The following is a 24326-nucleotide window of genomic DNA, read 5'->3' as shown; positions in this document are numbered from 1 at the left end:
TATAATGAACTCCAGGGTCACTGAACCTTGTGGTTCAGAGGAAAAAAATTCTCGGAATGACCCTCTTCCTCCAGTTGAATCAGTTAAGTTTGCCTCTGATTTGTCAAACTCAGAATTCTGCTGGATTTCATTTGGTTACCTCAGGACTATAGATCCTATGACATGCATAATAAAGGTTTTGCACATTTGTTGGTGCATGTGTGTGTGTGTGTGTGTGTGTGTGTGTGTGTGTGTGTGTGTGTGTGTGTGTGTGTGTGAATCTTTTTGGCCATAAATACAGTATTTTCCTAATTAGTGTTGATGTAATGCAGCTTTATGTAATGGAAAAAGGAAAAAAAGTAATAGGGTGTCATTGAGGCCAGCTAACGTGTGCAGAGCTACCTTGATTTACAGAAACCAGTAGAATGTGGATGAAATGAAGTAAGAATAAACAGTGCAGAAGAAAATATTTTTCTGATTAAGCTGGAAGATTAGATTGTCTAAGAAACCCACTGCATTTGCTTCAAGTTTACCAACTTAAGCTGAACATAATTATGACAACATTCACAATGAAGTAATAAAGATGGGCTAGGCAGTAAAGAAATTCAACCAATGCATCCACAGAAGGACAATTACACAATTATGAATCACCAACGACTGCAGATGGGGTAGAACATGACACAATTATGAATCGGCAATGACTGCAGATGGGTTAGAACATGACACAATTATGAATCACCAACGACTGCAGATAGGGTAGAACATGACACAATTATGAATCGCCAACGACTGCAGATGGGGTAGAACATGACACAATTATGAATCGCCAATGACTGCAGATGGGGTAGGACATGGTGCATGTTGTCAAGGGTATGATCATGTGATACTGAGTATAATGAGCAGCATGGTAATAGGACAGCCTTCTAAGCAAATGATACCCCCGATCATTGATCCAAAAACAGTGACATCTCAGAAGTGCTAGTCTAAGTGCCTAAGAAAGCCTGTTTCAGAAGCTAAATATCTATTAGTAAAGCAGAAAAAAATTGCCATTAAATGAGTATTCAAAATTATTATTGATTTTCTGCAAAACACTGCTAAAGAATGTGACTATGTTTTATATAACTTTGGCAAAATAAATAGTGAATGTTGTGCTATGGCAATACCAGTTGATTCACTAACAATAATGTCAACCCCAGTTAGGTAATGACAGTATATTCTTTTTAGTCCTCTGGCTGTTACATCTTTAGCATGCTTGCTGCAGGGGCAGTCCACTCCTTTCACAACTAAGTAGTCTGACTTACTCTCCAAAGCAGGACCTAAATGAACATGATGACTGTTGTCCCAGCTGTTGAACCAGCTGTCCTTCCCTCTTTCCCTGTAGCAACTCATAGCATGCTGGGCAGCTAGTGATTTATTTTTTCTAGCCCTAAAGTCCTTCTCTCCTTGTGACCTTGTGATGATACAAGGATGTCTGGCTGGGCAGGCAACGAGGAGTGGCTGAAATGCATACTCCATCCTAGTCCAATAGGAATAGCACACCTACTTTCTTGCCCTATGATCATGACTTTTTTACTGACCCAGATGTTGATCCCACTGAAAACTAACTAGTTTGAGATCAACAACACTGGATCATCAAGGAAATCCATGAATTCCTCTAGTGATGTTTTTAGCTTACTGAATGGTTAACAATAAGGAGCCTACAGCTTGCCATACACACATGACATAATCAAAGATATTACTAGCTTGTTGTTTAACTGCTGTTACTAAATTGTGCAACAATACATAAGACCTTGTACACATTAAACTCAGCAGTACTGAAGTTCTGTTGACTTGCGTACTTCTACAAGCAGAACTTTGTCAGAAGGTGGTATTCATGAGAAGTATTTCTCAGACCTGTGGCGCATCTAAGCCCTTTTTCTAAACATGAGTTCTTTAATGCCCGGTTAAGTTTATGGCACAGACTTGCCAAGTGATGTGCAGTTACGAAATCACCTTAGTGAGTATGTGTAAATGAGCAACACTCTAGATGCTCTAGTTAATCAGACATTAAAAAAAACTCAAGCAAGCCTCATTATTATGACTCATACTCTTTCTGACTGGATAAATTGCAGTTGCAGTCACAGCTGTCAGCATACCAGTTAAAAAATGCACAGTTTGTAATATAAATAATTTTTGCATATTAATACCTTTGTTTGTATCCTCACTACTGACATCTTTTCTTTTTTTGCCACATAAGACCTGTTATGGTATTACGTAAACCTCATACATACTGGGCACAATTCTGAAAGAATTGAGCTCAGAGTAAGTGACTTACTCTGAAGTAAGTCTGCCCTGATTCCAAAAGAATTATTTTTGTTGTAAATGACTTACTTCGGTGTAAGGCTTATCTGTAACCAGGCTTACGGTGGGACCAGATTCCAAAAGACTTGCTCAGAGAGTAAGTCACTTAACTCTGACAGCAAGTGTTTTGGAATCTGCCCCACTATTTTATATTATTGTTGTATTTGGGTCTGCATATGTCTATACTTTTTACTTTAAAATGCATGTTGTTTGCTCCTGGATGAACCTGAAAACAATCCATCTTGATCAGCATTCTACCCTAGGCTGAATTTCAAAATAGTTTATCTGGACTGGTGGTCTAACCAGGTTAAAAAGTGTTAAATAAAAACAAAGTATTAATCATAATGACAGCTAATAAGACTGTTCTGTTGAATCAAAGTAACATAAACACTTCCCCCTTTACCTTCTGCAAATCTGTATTCCTGTCTGAAACTCTGAGGGCTTGAGACAAAAACTGCAGTTCTAAAATAAAGTAAAACAGAGTTACTTATTTAGTATGGCCAAATGACAGAGATTTCCTTAAACAATCAAGTATTAATTAAAAAAAAAAAGCTGGCAACAGACAAAACTTAAACTTGAGCAGAAAAGTTTAAATAAAACTGAACCAAACAAAACATTTCAAAGTAATGACATTCACATTTATTATAAATGATCATTTTAGATTAAACACAGAAGCTTTTAAAATCAAGTAACAAAGCCTTACATAAAAAGCTATAAAATTATGCCATGGCTGATAAATCAATAAGTACTGTGATTAGCATATAATCATAAAATGCAATGGTTTAAAATGTGCAGTACACATTTGTTTATTCACATCTGTATAATTATTAGGGCCTATTACAAGTGCTTATGTGATAAGAATACAAGACACACTTATTCCTTGTCACTTGGCCTAAATGGCAAGTGCCCTAAATGCCATTAGCTTGATAAAACATAGTTAATAAGTCCTCCTACCACCTGACCCGAAATATAACACTCTCTTTGAGTTTTTAACTCTTAAGTTCCCCAATTGCTGTATAAATCTAAAACTCTAGCCTACTTCCCTAACTCTGAAGTCCCTGATTGGTCCTTAAACCTAAAACTTCACTCCCACTCTCTAACCCTAAACCGACACTCTCTAAACCTAAAACTCCTGCCACATTAAAGTTCCTGATCACTCCCTAACCCTAAATTCCCCACTTGTTCCCTAAGCCTAAAACTCCTCCATCCACTCATTAAACATAAACCCTTCCTGATAGTCCTGAATGACTAAGCCATACTCTAACTCCCTCCTGCTCTCTTCCCACAGCTGCTGCATTTAAGTCGCTTGAACCTGAACTCTGGTTTATATATGTTTTTTTGGCTCTACTTAGAAACTTAGTGTAGCACTGATGATGTGTGATTGACACTGAAGATCCATTTATCGCAATATATTATGCCATTACTTTGAATCATTTGGTTTATTTCAGTTAATAAAAAATTCTCTGTTTACCCACTGAAGTTGACCATCTCCATCCAATGGTCTTTCCTGCTAAATGCTGCTGATATGGGCGGTGCCCACCCCTGTATCTCATATATATGTTCAGGATATCCACTCCATACATGTTGCTGATGTGACTACAATAGCTGCTTCCAAAATAAAATGAGAACATTTGTCATGTGTCCAGAATAATCACAATCTTTCCCCTCCACCCATTGTACACCCTTCTCAAAAATTAACATTGATATTCGGGTGCTCATTCTGCCAGTTTCAGTTTTCTTATTTCCAAATTGTTGAATGATAAATATCGTTGCGGTGTCCATAACCGAAGCTGTGAAATAAAAAGAGACAGACATTTTTACCTCTAAATAAAGAAAATGTTCCATATTTGTCTCCCAGAGCTCCTCCCAACCCTCTCACTGCAGATCTACCACCCAACATCCCTCAGCCATGACTTTGCCTTGCACAGACTTGAAGCACAACCATCTTCTGTGGACCAAATACCATTCTTTTTCCTCTACAGTCTACCGCTCACTAACATAATCACAATGTTTCTTTTGTTGTTATTTTCTCTGAGAATTTCAACAATTGACCATGCTGTCACTATTTGTTAAATTCTGAGACCACATTTTAAATGCAGTATCTTGGATTCCACCTCATGAACTGGGCTACTATTAATAGGCAGTTTTGTTAAAAATTGTTATGTTATACAAAGATTTAGAAATCATCTTTTAAGAAAGAATCACTGATACCTCAAATGAGACAAACATCGAAAATGAGTATTCTAAAAAATTTATGTCAAAATATTAATAACTGACAAAGTTATGGTTGTGTACTTAATTTGGTGAGCATTCTGTCCTAAGTTTTAAGAAAATACAACATTTTTACACTAGGTTTGCAAAATGGTATATGCTGAACCCCTTCATGTAAACGCAGTAGTTTTGCAAATTAATATCCCAGACATGTTTTATATAGGAAATGACATATTTGTTCTGGGAACAGACTGTGCTTACCTATCAAGCAATATAGTCTCCTAGCAACCTTTAAAACCAGTCTGCATGGGTGAATACAATTTTTTTTTAATCTGGACATTGTAGGGGACAATTAATTGCCTTCCACTAGTACTAGGTGATGTGACTGAGCTTCTTTATGGTCTCTTTCGCCATGAACTTAATACAAACCTGTGAACCCCTATGAACTCCTTCATCTATCATACAGCGAATGTGAAATCACTTTTTAGGATGCAATCTCAACATGACACCTTAGACTTGATTATACAAAACTATGAGTATCCTGCAGGTTTTGCCTAGAAGTATTACTGCCAAAGTTGTTGAGCTGTGTTTAACTTGATAAAACTTTTTTTTATACCGCCACTAAACTTAATTTAATAGTAATTTAATATACTATATTTGCAAAAGGATACCTTTGTGACCTCACAAACATCATAATATTGATCCCTTCCCAAACAATATTCTGAAAAGTTTGTCCCAGATGACTGCTAACTGCTACAGCTATGAGTGTGCATTTAGTTAAGTAAACACAATGGTCAATACTGTTATACCAAAAATGCAATGTGTTACCTACGGGGCTCTCACATCATGTATAACTAGAATGTATTTTTATATTCCTATCCCAAAAACATGATTTTATACATAAATTTAAATTTACAAAGTAACTGCAAAATGACTATTTAAATTTAGAATTGATGAACATTTTGGAAGTTTGGTTCCACAATATTACTGACTACCAAGCTTATGACTGTGTGTTGAACCTGGCAGACATTTTCTTATAACCATAATAAAGTATTGCATGTTTACTCAGAATCTGGAAATGTCATCTAGGGACCCTCACAGACTTTATGATGTAGACCCCCAAAATAAATACTCTGAATGTTTGTCCCAACGTATTATTTTCACTTGACAAGCATTCCAGCATAACATGGCTGAAATTCTGCACTTTGCCATCACATTTACAGAACACTATCTCTGGGACCTAATCTGAAGAACAACTACTTTTCCTTTCAGTTCTGCCCCCCAATCGTGATACAGAACATACAATATAATTTGTACATACACTGCAAAGTCATCTTTTAAGATGGAACTGTTGAAGGACAGATCACATTTCAAGAAACTGACCTATAAGACAAACATGAAATGTTTGCCCTGAAAAAAATTGATATGATTCATGCGGTTCCATTACAAATTTAATTAACAATTGTTTTACAGTACGCTATTTGTGTGTCACATTGAGTCATTGTAGTAGAGCTTATCTTGCATTTCAAATAATGGTAGCTTTGATATGTTATTACATGTCTATATAATCTTACAAGATGGTTTGACATTTGTTTGTGCTACTACATAATGGGGTAAGTATAAAACATCAGTTTGTCATGTTTTTGTTTCAGTGTACAACTTTTGTTGACATTCATTTTATAAAGGGAAAAAAAAAAAAATATATATATATATATATAGAGAGAGAGAGAGAGAGAGCTAGATAGACAGATAGATCTCACTATGTGAAATTATAAAATAGTAAATGCACATAGAAAATGGTTCTTACTCTTGCAAGCAAGTGCAATGATTAGTTTAAATATTTCCTAATAAGTATTATCTTTATTGCTAACAGGTTGATGTTTCCTGGAATTCTTTCAACAAAGGAGATGTCTTCCTACTGGACATGGGGAAAGTGATCATACAGTGGAATGGACATCAGAGTAGTCGAGCTGAGAGACTAAAGGTATGTATTTCCTCCGCTGCTTTCATGCTATTAATGTTACAAGTGTGGTAATGCTCTCTATACAAATGAGCAATACATTTCTTTATTCCAATGAACTGTCAGCAATGCGAAAGATGGACAATAAAGAACCCTTTATATGAGAACATTTTGTACAGCTGTCACCCACTGTGTCATGTGGCCATTGCTTTAGGATACAAAACAACATATCATTTCACCCAGAACTCCAAAGTAAGACAAGGGTAACGTATATTTACTCTCTTCTGGCTCTTCTGTTACAAAGCTCTGTCGGTGATGCTGGCTAGATGAGTTTTAATATCCATGTCGCTGCCAGAGAAAACAGCCAACAAGAAGGGATGATGTAGCCATGGCCTACTGTCCATCTTGGAGTCTGGTGGGGAATGGGGGAAGCCTACAAGTGCAGGCAGATTCATTGATTACTGCTCAATAGATCTTCATACACAAACAAGCATACACTAACATCAAGAGCATGTGAAAAAAATAAGTAAACCTTCTTTTAATGATATTCTGTATACAGGGAGAAAAACGGGTAAACATCTTTTTAATGGAGTAATGTAGACAAAGTTACCTGTATCCCACCCTTCAATTCTGGAATAGGTAGCATGCTTAGTAGGAAGATATGGGAAGTCTCAGTGTTGTAAAATGAGTATGGAGAATAAATGCACATGTTTCTGTTTATGAAATGAGCATAGAAATGCAAACAGTCTAACTGAATAATTGGTGTGTATATAACATGATTACATAAAAATAAGTTTCTCTCCTTCACCCTGCATCCACTCCACATGTACATAGGGTATTTACACTCCTAAGGGGACAACATCATCACTGGAAACATTAAAACAGGAATAATGTGGCTGTTATTGTCATTAGAAACCATCATGTGGGTCATAACCCAAAAGCATAATTAAAGAAGAGGTAACTAACCATAGGCAAATGATTTTCCTAAAAGAATAAATACTTATTAACAGCACTCAGTGTCAGAAACATAAGTAATTAAACAGGTGGTATATAAGAGTTAGGCTATATCCTAATTTTGCATATAGGTTGCATACAAAATTGTTCGCCAGGAACCACCATTACAGAAAACACAAGCCCAGTCCCTTTAGAAAATGTAATAACTCTAACATTCCACTCTCTGTAATTTTCCTCTTCCACCCCAGAATGAACCACTATCTCTAAAACGATGTTTGGAGAACCCAGCTCCTAGCACTGAAATAATAAGTAATACACTGCAGCATATGTTACAAAAAGTGTGTAAAATGAATAAGATCCTCCATTTTTCAGTATGTCCTAAAAATGGACAGATAATGATGATTTTGGTTCCAAAACACACACTCAAATATCTTATATAAATAAATGGACCTTTCCATGCCACGTGCTGTGGGTTATATCTCCCACTCACCATGAAAAAATCATACAAATGTGTAGGTGGAGCTAGAATCCTAGTACAAAAATAACATGGCAATGGCTTGAAAAAAGGAAAGAAATGAAATATAGTGTTGGGATGTTTTACAACTTTATTATTCAAATCACACCCTCCGTCTACAAGAAAACCTTACACCATGCCATTACCACCTGCAACGTCTTTCTTCTCAAATCACTAACACATCTTGGCTTTTTCACACATATAATGCAATGCTGAAAGTCTGATCATTTTTGCAGTAAAAAATAAAAGTCATACCTTCAAACTTTCTTACTTAACATTTTCGCAAAAAAAATTAAAATACTCGATTCCCCTTTTCATGAACTACAAAAACATAATTTTGCAATTCTGACCAGAAATATTTTCTCAAAGACTGACTGTGAAAATTCACCATTTCTTAACATTTTCAATATGTCATATATAGGTTGTCCTGTGACTCCTCTAAAGATTATGCCTTGGAAATCATTTGCTCTCTCTTCCAAGAGTGAAACAAGAGGTTACTCACGACTGTGATGTGCTCTTTTGGAGACTGTCTTCTTATAGGTTCACAGGAAATTATAAGGCTAATGGCTTAAGAGCCTTTATGAGTCTTGTCAGTTTTACCCAGCTTTTACCCACTTTTCAATTACTAGGGGAAAGATAACAAGGGTTACCAAGTGGGTTTTGATAGTTTTTACAGACTGCCTCTGCCCATAAAGGACATGGGTACCAAGCCATGAGTGAATTTGTGATTTCTCATACATTGGTCCTGGAGATGGACAGGGAAGGGCTCTGCTTCACATGAGTAGGAAGCCTATTCCAGAGGAGGGGCAACCTCAGGGACACATACATGACTCTCCAGCATGATCTATTTGTGTTAGAGATCAGGTTTTGATCCTTGTCAGAGATCAGGTTTAGACCCTTGGAGCGGGTAGCCTTCATGCAGTTATTTTTGTGAATATGCAGCATATCCATTAGGGCTGGGTCAGAGACTGCTTTGTATCTCAGGCATAGATCACCTCTCAGTAATAGGTAGGAAACTGAATACAGTGATGGGGCTTTTAATCATCTACATATGACATGTTGGTTATACCCTGTATTTTTTTGGTGCGAAACCTGTGAGGACATTCCAGCTGTTGCAGGTATCTGGTGAGGTACATACCAAAGGGTGCATTGTTCTCAATTATTTGTCTGATGAGTGCCAAGTACAGTGGTGCTATGACATCCTTAGATCTGGATGCCATGCCCTTACTTATGAGCTGAGCCATATAGAAGGATTTCCTCACTACAGTTTACACATGGTGGTCACAGTTTAGATTACTATCTATGTGGGTACCCAGATCACTCACCTCTGGGTCCATTCTTAGGCGGGTGCTATCAGTGATATAATTTGCAGGGGTATTTGATTTCCCATAGGGAATTATTATGCATTTCTTCACATTTAGTTTGAGGTCATGGCTCTGGCACCAATCATTAGTTTGTGTCTGTCCTATACGTATGATATCAACATAACTTAGGGAAACAGTGATTGCCCCCAACTTGGAGTCATCAGCAAACCTGGTCAGCCAAAGTCCATCTACATTTGCCTTGACATCTGAGAAGTTCGTCCTAAACAGGAGGGAGCCCAGCACTGAGTATTGTGTTATTACACTAGTGACTGACCTTTTGCTGGATGTGGATTCCCCCACTCTAGCAACACGTGTCCTATCCATGAGCCATTTGGCTTTCCAACCGGTGATGTAGGGGTTTATGCCCAATTTTGTGAGTTTATTTATAATACCTGAGTAGGGTATTGTGTCAAACACCTTGGCCAGGTCAAGGTAGGTGATCTTACCCACATCCATGGCCTTGATGACCTTCTAACAGAAGTCCACCAAATCAAGCAGTCAGGACCTGCCCTTGACAAACCCAAACTGGGTTGGGTCTAGCATCTGAAGATTTCCTATGCTATTGTTAATCAGGTCCAGGATGATACTTTCCATAGCTTTCCATATGAGTCTAGTCAGACTTATGGGTCGGTAGTTTCCTGGGTCCATTGCTGGTTCCCCCTTGCAGAGAAGGATGACTGTTGCTGTCCTCCACTCTACTGGAACAAAGCCTCTTTGGAAAATGTGATTTAATAGAAATTTGAGTGGGTCCACTAGGTCCTGTTTCAAGCTATTTAACAGGCACCCTAGGATTCCATCAGGGCCCATTGATGCCATGTTTCTAGCTTTGGACAGTGCAGTGATGACCTGCTCTTCTGTGATAACAGGCAAATGAATGGTAGAGGGTATTTCATGGAGAGTGACCACAGGTGATAAGGGAGCGAAATTTGAGCTGGATTTATCAGCCAGCAGGTTTGCTATTTCTTCAGGCTGAGTATAGGTAGTGCCATCTACAGCCAACTTAGCACATTGTTGAGTGTTTCCATTAAGATTACGGGCATAACTAAAAATTGCTTTGTGGTTATCGTTTGCTTGGGAGCCCATTTTAGTCTTGTATTTAGCTTTTGAGGACTTGACTAGTTCCCTGATTTGCCTGTTGAGATTAATGAGGGTTTTTTTTTCTCTGTTATGTACTTTCCCACTTGCTTCTCCAAAGGAATTGCTTTCTTTTGTTGTATAATCTATTTATGCCAGGTATCCACCAAGGTGACTTGTTTTTACAGCTAGACCTGGGTTGATTGGTTGTACAGGGCATTTGTGTTTACTTCTGCATAGGCTTTCATGTTTTCAGGGTTAGGGTGAGCTTTAAAATTACCTGTGCTATCACTTAATAGAAGGTTCATAGGTTCATAGTTTCATAGGATGGTACTAGGCTATCTGCCCTAGGGCCTGTACAAGCCTAGCCATAACAATTCCTTGGCTATTTCTTACCATAGATAATCTGCCTTGTAAAAATTCTTTAGGGTTTTAGGCTTGATAGGGGTTCTACCACTACATTTATTTCAAAGAAGACCGATTTATAATCTAGTCTTAACAATGATGACATTATGCTGGGGGAATCGCAATGCTCCCCCATGCTTATGAGTATTATGTCAATGATATTTGAGCAATTATTTTAGAGTGAAAAATTATCAAAAACTGGACAAACTGTTCCAGAGCATTTGTATTGACAAAGCCCAGGAATCTCTAAGCCTACATGTTAGTGGTCGTGCATGTTTCCCAGTTTATAGAGGGATAGTTAAAATCACCCATGAGTAGTGTGTTGGGCTGAATGGTAAGTGATTCTAGTAACTTCGGGTATGCGGAGTGATTTTCATGGCTGGGGACCTGTTGCTAGCAATGATATGGTGGGGGATTTTACCTATAGTCAGCTGGACATGTAGCAGCTCAAGCAAGTCATCCTGCTTGACCAATCTTGCAGTGTAATTTTTTTTATATAAATGGAAACACCTCCTCCTTTCATTTTTTTCCTTTTGAGAGGGCAGTCTGAATGCATGACAGGCATTATAGCCTTGCATGGCCTATGATAGCTGCAAAAAAAAGTGTAGGACCAACAGCCTGTGAAGATGAGAAAAGTTGTAGGACAAACAGTGATTAAAAGACTGATGAAGTTGCATAGAATCCTAAGTCAAGATACACAGAGAATCATGGGCCAAGATATCCATCCCATCACATCCTTAACTAATGAGGCTTTCCAATGGAAGCTATCATCACATGGACAATACGGCTAACAGAGTTCAGCAAATTTGTAAGGATGTTTCACTTAGTTCTCAGAAAGTTAATGCAGTAAGTTAACTATTGTAAGGATAAAAGAAAAGCTAGAAAGTGGGACGAAAAATATAGTTAATGGAAAAGCGAAGTAGTATAGTAAATCAGAAGGTCAGTGAGGTAAGTGACTAGGCAGATGTGTTGTCACAGAACTGTGCACTAAGCCATGAAATAGTGGAGAACATTGTTAGGGACATGGTCTTCCTCACACAAATTTATGCTCATATACTATCACAGAGGAAGACTTTTGAAACTCCATGTAAATCTAATTAGTTTAAAGAACTGCTTGGCAATGTAATTGGGACTACAGTGATTGACTGCAGATAAATACGTTGATGTACTTTGTGGTAATAGTAGATCAAATTTAACTTACACTAACAATTTTCTCATCCTCACTTTCCTAGCTTTTATCTCCTCTCACACACCTAGGATAAATACTAAAAATGCAAATTCTTGTTCCTGTTTCTGCTTTTTAGTTTTCAGCAGCACAGTACATGTACTATACCTGTATAAATACGTTTTTACTCAAAATTTTCTACACTCCATATAGATTATTTTCCCTTTCATTTTTCCACTAGTTCTCTTCTTATAACTTCTCCCTTGTTATTAATCAATATAATTTTGTATCAATACCGTCATGTTTAGCTTAATGTACTTGGACTATATTGAATGTGTAATATTGTAATTTTTGTTGTCTTTATTTCTTAACTGTCTGTATTTATGTGGAGCTTTTCTCTCTAGTCTTGACCTTCACTGAAAACAGACTCTGTAGGGCCAGTCGGACTTTCCCTGGAAACAAATGTCAATAACTAAATAAATAAATGGACATTAATAAATACAGGTATTAGTAACAAAAGGTAATGTTGTGGTCATACCTCTCAATTGTCCATCTTTTTTGCAGAATGTCCAGATTTGTGCCTCATATTTCTGGTCTGTTCCTAATAACATTTGTAGTCACTAAATAATGATATACATTTGAAATTCAGGCTTCATATCCTTCAGAAAATGCACACTAACAACAATCCTGTTATTCTGTTAGGTTTTTTATAACAACAATATTTAAAATCTGACCCTATTTTTGAGCTTTTGTCCCCCCGTTATTTTAGGTTTTGTCTAGATTTTTTGCACTAAGAGGTTGAGAGGTATGTGGTTATGAGATAATGCTGTACAACCTAAGAAGAGTGAGCAGCTTATAATAATAGAATTGCACATATGAAAAGATCATAACAGACACACAGAGAGGGGATAAACAGAAGGCCACAGGTGTAGAACTTCCCATTTTGCAGATCCTTGTTTCAGGAAATTAAGCACAATAATGAAACTTGCACCTCAAAAAACATTGGAATCAAGAAAAGAAAATAATCACTATAAAATGGATGTAAAATTGTTTGGAATTATGACAGCTATCAGGTTTTTTTTATTTTTTTACATAAATGTCTAACACTCATATGACAGAACATCTGTGTAACTTATATCAGACTATGTAAATATCAAGGCTGCAGTCTAAAAGATGAGTACACACATTTTACAGTGGCTACACGTATCTATTAAAGGCTTCTGCCTTTCTGACATATCATTTTGACTTAATAAACATTGTAATAGCATTGCATAACATCGGGAACACACTCCACTTATACAAACCTGAGAGCTGATTCGATGCTTCTCTGTTCAATTTTAGGGAGTACAGCTGGCACAAGACATTAGAGATCGTGAGAGAGGTGGCAGAACTCAAATCGGTATTGTGGATGGAGAAAATGAGAGTAGCTCCCCAGAGCTAATGCAGATTCTTACAGCAGTGTTAGGTGAACGGCGAGTACAGCTGAAGGAGCCAACCCCAGATGAACAAGCAGACCAGCTTCAGAAAGCAAACATCCGTCTGTACCAGTATGTTTACTATTACTGTAGTTTATCTGAGATGAAATGCATGCAGTAAGGATATACACAGAATAACCATAACAGAAATGTTAAAGCTAGAGCTTTTGTTTATTTAAGGAACGAATAAGCTTGAGGAAAAAGTAATTATTTTTTAAAATGTGAATGTGGTGGTTTGAAGTAGAAGATTCATTTCTGAATTTGTATTTCTAATATTTTCCAAATTTCCCAAACAATTATTTGATGACTGAAAAGAAAAAAGTTTAAAAGTTTCTGAATACCTCTCAACTGTACAGATTTTTTTGCAGAATGCCCGGATTTTTAGCTCATATTTTTGGCCTGTTCCTCATAAAATGTGTGGATTTCTGGCAAATTATTGGGATGATCTGAGGACTGAAGTCACTAAATAATGACATACATTTGAGTTTCAGATTTCAAATCCTTCAGAAAATGTATTTTAAAACAAACCCTGTTACTGTAACAACTTTCTAAGTTTATAAGAGCAATATTTAAAATATGTCCCTAATTTTGGGCCTTTGTCCCCCCATTTTGTTGGGCTTTGTCCAGATTTTTTGCACTAAGAGGTTGAGAGGTATGTTTCTGATATTAGAAGTCATCTGAGTAATAACACTTTTGGACAAAAGAAGTATTAACATTTAAAGCACTTCCTTTCTAGGCTTTCCTGTTTTCTTTTTTTCCCCAGCGGATTCATAATTTGAATAATAAAATGCTTTTGCTTCTATACAATAAATAATATCTATTAATGCATGAACCAGTTACAGCGTTACATGCAGTACTTAACAAATGCAAATGCTTATTGTACTGTGTACTGTCCAAAGCACAATTTGTGTAGTCACCATTTTCTGTCTAAAAATATATGAACCTGGTAGGTGGATTTTACCTTTGCAGATCATTGTCGGTCATATCCTTTCCACATGAGTGGGAAAAAAGGCTATGCACTTAGACAGTTCAGCAAAGCAAATCAACTGAACTATTATTTCTTAGGGAGCTTTTAATTTATTTTTATACTGTTGTACTTGCTTTTTGTTCTGTATGTTCATTCACATAATAGGTTCATAGGTGTGTACTAGGCTAATGGCCCTGGGGCCTTTACAAGCCTAGTCCATAGGATTGCCCTGGCATCGTGCCACCTGACCTTAGTTCCCAGTGCCTCTCTCGAGTAAAGCCAATGGAGTGATCCCTGGGGTGAATTTTCTATTTCCCATCCACTCATCAAGATTTCTCTTGAAGAGGGCCAGTGAGGTGCTCTGCTTGACATGTATGTGAAGTCTATTCCATAGCATGGGCAGTCTCTGGGTTATGAATCTGCCCCTCCAGCATGTTCTGTTGATTGTGGTAATAAGGGTGAGGTCTCTGGAGAATGTAGTGTGGAGGGATTGGGATTTCTTTAGATGTAGATGCAGCATTTCTAACAGAGCTGGGTCAGACATGGCTTTCTAAGTAGGCAATATGAGGCAGATAATAGTCTGTCCATATAGGACAAGTGTTTAAGGCCTAGGATCCTCTTTTGAGGTACTTTTGCAGCCTCTCCAGTTGTTACAGGTGTCTAGTGAGCTACATGCCAAATGGGGCATTGTACTCGATGATTGGCCTAATGAGGGAAGAGTAGAGGGAGGCAATGACCTCTTTCTTCCTGGATGCAAAACCCTTAGTAATGAGATGTGCCACATAGAAGGACTTTCTGACCACAGTGGCAGTGTGGTGGTCAAAAGAGAGGTTGCTGTCAACCTATGTTCCCAGATCTCTTATAATGCCTTCTGTGTTCACTGGACTACCATTGATGTGGTAGTTCGTGGGAACTGTTTTTTTTCCATAGGGGATAACAACACATTTTTTGGCATTGAGCTTAAGGCCATGGTTCTGACACCGGTCGTTGGTCTCAGTGAGGCTTTTCTGTAGAATGTCAACATCAATTGGGGAGTTAATAATGGCTCCAACTTGCAATTGTCTGCAAACTTTGTCAGCTAGAGTCCCTTCATGTTGGCCTGGACTTCTGATAAGCAGATACAAAACAGGAGAGGACCCAGGACCGATCCCTGTGGGACTCCACTCATGACTGGTCAGCAGTCTGACTTGGAGTCAGCTACTTTCACACTGTGGGTTCTATCTGTGAGCCAGTTTGCAACCTACCTAGTGATATAGGGGTTGATGCCTAGCTTAGTGAGTTTTCCTATGATTCCTGAGTGGGGAATGGTATAAAGGCCTTGGCTAGATCAAGGTAGGCTGTATGAACCACCTTGCCTTCATCCACAGCTCTGGTGACTGACTAAAAGATGTCAACCAAGTTGAGCAGGCATGATCTTCCCTTCACAAAACCAAACTGTGTGGGATCCAGAGTTTGGAGATTCCATATATCCTTGTTTATTAGGTCCATGATGGTGCATTCCATAGCTTTGCATATCAGACTTGTCTGGCTAATGGGGCGATAGTTCCCAGGATCTGTAGTTGCTCCTCCTTTATGGAGAGGGATGACTATAGCAGTGCACCATTCAGTAGGGAAAAAGCCTGAGGTGTGGCTGTGATTGAACAGGGCACACAGGTGAGGTGCCAGTTCACTCTGTAGTTCATGTAGAACATAGTCAGGTTTATTGTCAGGTCCCATCAAAGCTGTATTCTTGGCCTTGGACAGTGCTGTTTTAACCTGTGCAGCAGTAATACTGGGTGCCTGGCAATCTACTGGTATTGTGAATTTTTCTTTGGGGAGGGGTGATAGGGATAAAGTTGGCACTGAATCTGTCGGCCAGTATATTGGCTATATCAGTTGGCTCGGTATAGGAGGTACCATTGTGCAGTAGCTCAGAGCAAATCTGGGTATTTCCATGGAGGTTCTTTACATAACTATAGAAGACCTTGTGGTTGTCTTTACTATCTGCTGCAATTCTGTTTTCATAGCTAGTTTTAGAGGATTTGATGAGGGATCTCAACTTTTTGTTGAGGCTGAAAAGGGAGTTTTTCCAATCTTGGGAGTTCACCTTATTCTGCATCAGTTTCCTCCTTCTGTCATAGAGTTTGTTTATGACAGAGGACCACCAGATTGGCTTCCTTTTTTTTGGAGGAGAGCATCTTGGTTCTATTGGATATGGCGAGATCCATGCATTTGTTTATGTGTTCGTACAGTGCATTGGTGTATGATTCGGTGGTCTTGCAACTATTCTCCATTTCCATGGGTGCCGTGAAGTTAGCCACCTCTGTTCTTAGGAGCTCAAATGTAGCTTTGGAGAAGTTCATAGGTTCATAGGTTCATACTAGGCTATCTGCCCTAGGGCATTTATAAGCCTAGCCAGAGTGTGTTTGGCTTTCGCCACCCATTTTAAATAAATTTTGCTATGCCCTTTTTCGAGGTTAGTATACTGTGCCTCTGTCTAACAGTGACATAGAAGTGATACCCGGGGTAAACCTATGATCCCCCATCCACTCATCAAGATTCCTCTTGAAGAGAGTCAATCAGGGACTCTGCCTAACCTGGACTGGGATTTTATTCCAGAGTGAAGGGAGCCTCTGGGTTATGAATCTGTCCCTACAGCATGTCCTATTTATTTCAGTGCTGAGGTTCAAGTCTCTCAAGCGAGTAGCTCGATGGGATTTGGATTTTCTGAGGTGCAGCATGTCCATTAATTCCGGGTTGGACATGGCTTTATAAGTTAGGCACAGATCACCTCTGAGCAGGCGGTATGCCACTGAGTAGAGCTGGAGTTTCTTTAACCGGGCAGCATATGGCATCTGTTTGAGCCCTTTGATCATCTTGGTGAGGTAGTTTTGGGGTCTTTCCAGTTGCTGCAGGTGTCTGGTAAGGTACATCCCAAAAGGGGCATTGTACTCAATTATGGGCCTGATGAGGGATGAGTAAAGAGGCACAAAGACCTCCCCTGATTTAGATGTGAATCCCTTCATGATTAGGTGGGCTATATAAAATGTTTTTCTAACCACTTTGGCCACGTGGTTGTCAAATGAGAGATTGCTATCAACTTGGGTCCCCAGGTCCCTAATTACTTCTTCTGTACTTAATGGATTACCACCTATGTGGTAATTTGTGGGCACTTTGTTTTTGCCAAAGGGGATGACTATACACTTTTTGGCATTTATCTTGAGGCCATGGCTCTGGCACCAGTTGTCTGTTTTTATGAGGCCCTTTTAGAGGATGCTTGTGTTGGCTGGAGAGTCAGTTATGGCGCCCAGTTTGCAGTCATCTGCGAACGTGGTCAGCCACAGTCCTTCCGTGTTGGCCTGTACCTCTGAGAAATATATACCGAACAAGAGAGGTCCCAGGACTGAGCCTTGTGGGACACCACTTGTAACTGGTTTGGAGTCTGACATGGCTCCAGCAATTCTAACCATGTGTGTTCTGTCCTTGAGCCAGTTTGCAACCCATCTAGTGACATAGGGGTTTATATTTAAGCTGGTGAGCTTATCTATAATGCCTGAGTGGGGTATTGTATTGAAGGCTTTTGCGAGGTCCAGGTAGGCTGTGTGGATCACCTTCCCCTCGTCAATGGCCTTGGTGACTGTTTCAAAGAAATCAACCAGGTTTAAGAGGCAGGATCTGCCCTTAACAAAGCCGAACTGGGAAGGATCCAGTGTCTGTAGGTCCCCAATATCTTTATTAATGAGGTCCATGATGATCCTTTCCATAGCTTTGCAGACCAAGCTAGTTAGGCTTATGGGGCGATAGTTTCCAGGATCCGTTGAGGCACCACCTTTGTGAAGAGGGACCACTGTTGCTGTACGCCACTCTTTGGGTACATATCCTGTAGTGAGGCTGAGATTGAACAGTAGTTTTATGTTTGGGTTTAGCTCTTCTTGGAGTTCATGTAGGACGCAGCCCGGGACACCGTCTAGTCCCATTGATGCTGTGTTTTTTTGCTTTGGAGAGGGCAGCTCTTACCTGAACATCTGAGATGTCAGGGGGGCAGCACTCTGCTGGGATAGATATTTGCCCTTTTGGTGGGGAGAAGTTTGCGCTGAACCTGTCAGCTAGGATGTTGGCAATGTCTGTGGGTTTGATGTATTTTTTGTCATTTTGGAGTAATTCTGAGCATATCTGGGAATTCCCACCCAGGTTCCTAACATAACTAAAGAAAGCCTTGTGATTATCCTTAGTGTCCTGTGCAATTTTTGTCTCGAAGCTGGCCTTAGACGATTTTATGAGTGCCCGTAGTTTTTTGCTAATACTGATCAGAGATGCCTTCCCTTTTTGGGATTTTGCTCTATCATGTAGTAGCGTCCTCCTTCTATTGTATAGTTTGTTTATGGCTGGGGTTCACCAGACAGGACGTCTGCCTTTGGAGGATTGGGTCTTGGTTTTATCTGAGATTGCATGATCCATGCATTCCTGAAGGTGTTCATAGAATGCGTTTATAAAGGATTCTGCGGTCTGGGCCATATTTTCCACAGGCTCGGGGGCTTTGAAGGATTCCACCTCGGTTTTGAGGAGTGTGAAATTTGCTTTAGAGAAGTTTTTCACTGTGGTTTTCTGGGCAGGGGGTGGGGTTGGGATGTAAATATCCAGTGAGATTAGTTTATGGTCTGATCTTACCAGTGAGAGATACACTTCTGGTCTGGAGCATAGAGTCCCCATGTTGGTGATGATCAGGTCCAGTATGTTTTCCCCTCTTGTGGGAGTGGTAACAAGTTGTTCCATAGCATTTGAGTTTATAAATTCTAGGAACCTTTGGGCTAGGGTGTTGGAGCTAGAGTAATGCTCCCAGTCTATGTTTGGGTAGTTGAAGTCGCCCAATATAATGGTGTTTGGAGAGACCTTCATATTTTCCAGTGTTCTCAGGAAGGCCGAGTGGGGTTCCTGGGTTTGGGAGGGTGGTCTGTAGCAGGCTATAAACTGGAAGGCAGTTTTACCCACTGTTAGTTGCACATGGATAGTCTCTGATGCTTTGTGCTGTGCCATCAACCTGGAGGTGTGGGTATCTTTGACGAATATTGATACTCCCCCTCCTTTTGTGGTTTGGTCCAAGTTTTGGGGCTGAAAAGCATGGTATGAGGTATAACCTGGTAGTGCTGGGGTGCTCTTGGGAGCCTTGAACCAGGTTTCTGTTACTGCACAGATATCAATGTTCTCCATGCTAAGGAGAGTTTCTTGTGCGTGCATCTTGAGGTTTAGACTTCTGGCGTTGAGTAGCATTACTCTTGGTTTCTTATCCCTTGTGATCCCTATGGAGGTGGGTTTGTCTTTTGAGCCTTGCCTAAAAAAGGCACTATGGGGGAAGCAAGAGCCTTTGCCAATATCCGGAAGCCCAGGGGTGACAGGTGCAAGCCGTCCCTAGCGAAGCATCGTGGCTTGTCGAGCATGTCATCCCAGGCTGACAGGCATTGGATCCCCTTTGAATGACACCAATACTTAAGCCAATTGTTGAAATTGATCATCTTGTCTTCATATTGTGGCATCATTCTTGGTGAGGGTAAGATGCTACTCAAAGTCAGGGTCATACCGGCCTGGGCTACATGCTCAGAGAGCTCCTCTATGTCTCTTTTCATATAGTCCAGGGAGGTATGTCTCAGGTCATTCACACCAGCATGGACAATGACCGAGTCATATTTGTACTTGCCTTGGAGTGACCTGAGTGCTTGTGTTATGTGGCGGATCCTAGCGTCTGACAGGCAGCTCACCATGACCTTCTCCTTGTTCAGCCTGGTGAGTGGGACGTCAGTGTGCCTGATGATAGAGTCACCTATTACAAGTGTATCAGGTGTGTTGTTTAGCCTTAAGGGCTGTGACTGTTCGGCACACTGACTTTGTAAGCTATGTGTTGCACGTGTTTTGTTTTGGTGTAGCGGTTGCTTGGGTGTCTGCTTTGGAGGTCTCTCCTGCTTAGGCAGATTTTTATTTAGAGCCTCCGAGTATGTTTTTGTGTGTTTATGTGTTTGGTTTGCTATTGTGGTAGGTCTATGTGAGACTGGAATTGTAGTGAGTGTGGTTTCCTTCTCCTCCAGACTGATTACGCCAGTACTGAGTTGAGAGAGCTTAGCCTCCAGTTTGGCTATATGGTTGCATCTCTCACATGTGTTGGAATTTGTTGGGAGGAGGAGAGGGTTGTCTGTGTACATGAGGCAGTTGTAACATTGCCTCAAGATTCCCAGATTCACCAGCTGGACTGGAGAGGAGATGGACAACTGACCTTTGGACAGGCTAGAATAGTATTGGGAATTCCTTTATAATTGAAAAAAAATGGCCGATGGGGAACAAGGTACTCAAGGGGAGGTTGTGAGGGTGTAGTGCTTTTAATTTTTTAGTGCTGATTTATATAATTGCTTTAGTGAGCAAGTGCCAGGTAACTTAAATGCAATGTGTTACAGGTAACTTTAAACGACAAACAGTAATTTTCTTTCAAGTGAAACAAGGAAATAAGTACAGTAAGCAATGCAGATATCACTAGGGATCCACAGAAGTGCTGAAAAGCCGTGTTTTAGGTGGAATTAGCATTTCAGGGAAATAACAAGCATACAAACAAAGCTAGATTCAGCAGGCCTGGATCTAGTCTATGCTACAGCAAACAAGGTGTACCAATTTCAGTAAGAAACAGCTCAAATATGCAGGCACTATAAGCCTTTAACCAGAAATTCCCAGCTCAGAAGGGCAGAGTCCAGCCTCTCCTCCCACAAGAGTGCAGACCATGAACCTTCTTCATGTAAAATAACTGGCCTGAAGCCCAAGTGCTTAAACCCGAACTAATACACTTTTAAGTTACCTTTGCGGGTGGGGGGTGGGTGGGTGGAATGTGGATTTCCAAGGTGATTAGTTTGTGGTCGGATCTAACCATGGAGGAGTTGACTATTGGTGTAGAGCAATGGTCGCCCATGTTAGTAATGACCCCGTCAAGGATGTTGCTACCTCTAGTGGGGGTAAGAACGAGCTGGTCCAGGGTATTGGAATAAATGAATTCCAGGAAAGTTGGGCAAGTGTATTGGTAAATGAGTAGTTTTCCCAGTTAATGGAGGGGTAGTTGAAGTTGTCTAGTATGAGAGTGTTAGGTTGGACCCTAATATTCTCCAGGGTGCTTAGGAACATGGAGTGAGTGCCTTGGGACATGGTTGGGGACGTATAACAGGCTACGACCTGAATCGCTGTCTTACCCAATGTTAGCTGCACCTGAAGTATCTCTGATGCGTTATGTTGGGCTACCAGTCGGTGATGTGTGCATCCTTTATGAATATGGAAACACCACTGCCTTTGGAGCTTCAGTCCAAGTTCTGGGGCCAAAAGGTGTAGAATGAGTTATAGCCTGGTAGTGCAAGGGTGCTTTCTGCTGCCTTTAACCAGGTCTCTGTTACAGCACAAATGTCGATGTTTTCCATTTTAAGGAGTGCTTTGAGTGAGTGTATTTTGAGATTTAGACTTCTAGCGTTGAGCAGCATGACCCTCAGGTTGCATTTATTTGTAGCTGTTACAGTGGTATGGTAATTTGGTCTTTGGAACACCACCTAAAGAAGGCACTTTAGGGGTGGCATGAGCCTTGGCCAGTATCCGGAAGTTGTAAATCAAGCAGCCCCTGCAAGTATGGCAACTGCACAGCTCCAAAAAGACCTAATAGCAATACAAAACAAAGGGAGCCAGCAGACTGTAGCATTCAATATTTATTCAAAACTAGCTCAAAAGCATAATATAAAAAATAAAAAAGAGACAAAACAGACCGGTTTCGGTTGTAAAATTTACAAAGCCTTCTTCAGTGCAGTTAAGACATGAAAACTTGTTCTCCTTTTTATATAACTACTAGGTGACACTCTGATTTAATAAATTAATTAACATTCCTAATTATAGGTACTCATTAAGTCCTGGTGAAAACAAACCCCCCAGTTTGATAATCCACTTATTTTCCTTACTATTCAAAATCTGATGCCATCTTGCTTTGTTTGTCCTTTGTCCAATAATTCTGTCTATCACAGTAAAATTAAAGGCGGCATTCTTGTGTACCTCAGTGTACTTGTATAAAGCGTTGGTAAGCTTCTTGTGCCTGATGTCACTATCATGTTCAGAAATTCTAATTTTCAGTGGTCTGGACATTTATCCCACATAAAACGCAGAACAGGTACAGGTAGCCAAATAGATCACCCAGTCCGTCTGACAATTAGCAAAAAAGAAAATATCGAAACCTTGGCCAGTATTTTTACTACTAAACTGGCTTGCTTTTATTCCTTTTATGCAGTGGGTACAATGACCACAAGGAAAATATCCCTTGAGCTGGTCCCCCATGAGAGTTGTTTGTATGGAGTCATCTTTACATCTCCATCCGTGTTTATAATGACTAAGAAATGACCCCAGGTTCTTACCTCTCCTGAAAGAAAAGTGACATCTATCATCCAAAAAAATCTGAGAGTTTAGCATCTGCTAAGAGGATGTTCCAGTGTCTATGAACACTATTTAGTAGGACATCAGTGTTCCTTCCATAGGTAGTGACTAGTCGAATGGTGGAGTCCTTTTCTAGGGACTTGTCCCTATATCCCAAAAGGTTCTGCCTGTCACGATTAGCCACCCAATTTCTGGTCTGGTAGATATTCCCCATTTTGTAGACTCTGTTCTAGAATCTGGTGGTTAGATCTTCCTGATAGACCTCGTAAGTGGCATAATTTGAGCATATTCATTCCATGAGTAAAAATTTTGATTTTGGAATGTTTCTGCATATATGTGGAGGATGAAAGCTGGAAGCATGGAGAAGGGAGTTATATTGGGGGTATTTACGATACACTCCCGATGTCAATGTATGGTCACTATTCCTAGTTACTTAGACTTCTAAGAAAGTGATCCTGTTGATGTTATAACTGACTGTAAATTGTATACCCCATTTGTTATCACTTAAATAGCCAACAAACTCCATGAGATAATCAGAATCCGATCTCCATACTAACCAGCAGTCATCCAGGTATCTTCTCCAAATATCAATCTCATCTAGATAGAGATTGTGTGCATTGTTATAGATGAGCTGTTCCTCAATGTGGGCCATGAATAAGTCAGCATATATGGGAGCAAAAGGAGCTCCCATAGCCATGCCTTGTATTTGCAAATAGCATTTGTTCTGATAATAGAACACGTTCTTAGTTAGAACATGTTCAGCAAGGCAAATTAAGCAGGTATTGAAGCTGGGTTGGTACAATTCTGACTTATATAACCAATACTCTAATGCTTCCAGGCCCGCCCAGTGGGGAATATTGATATACGATGCAGAAACATCTAGGGTGCAGAGTAACCACCCCGGCTCAAGCTGCATCTCAGAGATTACTTTAAGGAATTCCATGGTGTCCTGGACATGTGCTCTAACCCATTTCAAAAGTGGTTTTAGATATTGTGTAAGAAACTGAGATAATGGTTCCATAATAGAGCCCCTACCTGAGACTATGGGTCTACCGGGTGGATTTTCAAGATTCTTATGGATTTTGGGTAGGAAGTATATAGATTCAAAGGGTTTGGCACTGTGAGACGATGTAATGTGGTGTCCATGAAGATTCCCTCTTTCTTGGCTGATGCCAAAAAACGATCAATTTGTTTCTTGAAACTAAGGGTTGGGTCCAATGTCATGTGAGTATAATAATGACCATCAGTAAGCTGTCTCTCAGCTTCTGTATTGTATTGGGTCCAATCCTGGACAACTACCGCCTCACCCTTATCCACAGATAATATTGACAAATCATGATTGTTTTCCATTTCATAGATAGACTCCATTTCAATCGTTGAGAGGTTGTTAGATCTGGCATGGAACTCCCTAAAATGAAAATGCAGATCTCTGAGAATACAATTCTGAAACATTAGAATGTTATGATGCATTGGTGGTATAAAATTTGATTTATGGTATCTGAAACCATC

General features: G+C 39.8%; 1 protein-coding gene across 2 annotated transcripts in view; it reads left to right on the top strand.

Annotated features, from left to right (window-relative positions):
• LOC122811508 (advillin-like) overlaps positions 1-24326 on the top strand; it is a 731661-nt gene that overhangs the window by 440249 nt on the left and 267086 nt on the right. For both annotated transcript variants that reach the window (XM_044083391.1, XM_044083390.1), the window contains exons 6-7: positions 6404-6514; positions 13308-13513. In XM_044083391.1, coding sequence (XP_043939326.1) covers positions 6404-6514; positions 13308-13513 — 317 coding nt within the window. The remainder of the gene's footprint in view (positions 1-6403; positions 6515-13307; positions 13514-24326) is intronic.

Source organism: Protopterus annectens, chromosome 9.part0 (genome assembly GCF_019279795.1).
Source record: "Protopterus annectens isolate FY-2018-M chromosome 9.part0, PAN1.0, whole genome shotgun sequence".
In the NCBI taxonomy this organism is placed as follows: domain Eukaryota; kingdom Metazoa; phylum Chordata; order Ceratodontiformes; family Protopteridae; genus Protopterus; species Protopterus annectens.
The sequence above is the reverse complement of the archived record's forward strand: the minus strand, read 5'-3'. Positions and strand labels throughout refer to the sequence as shown.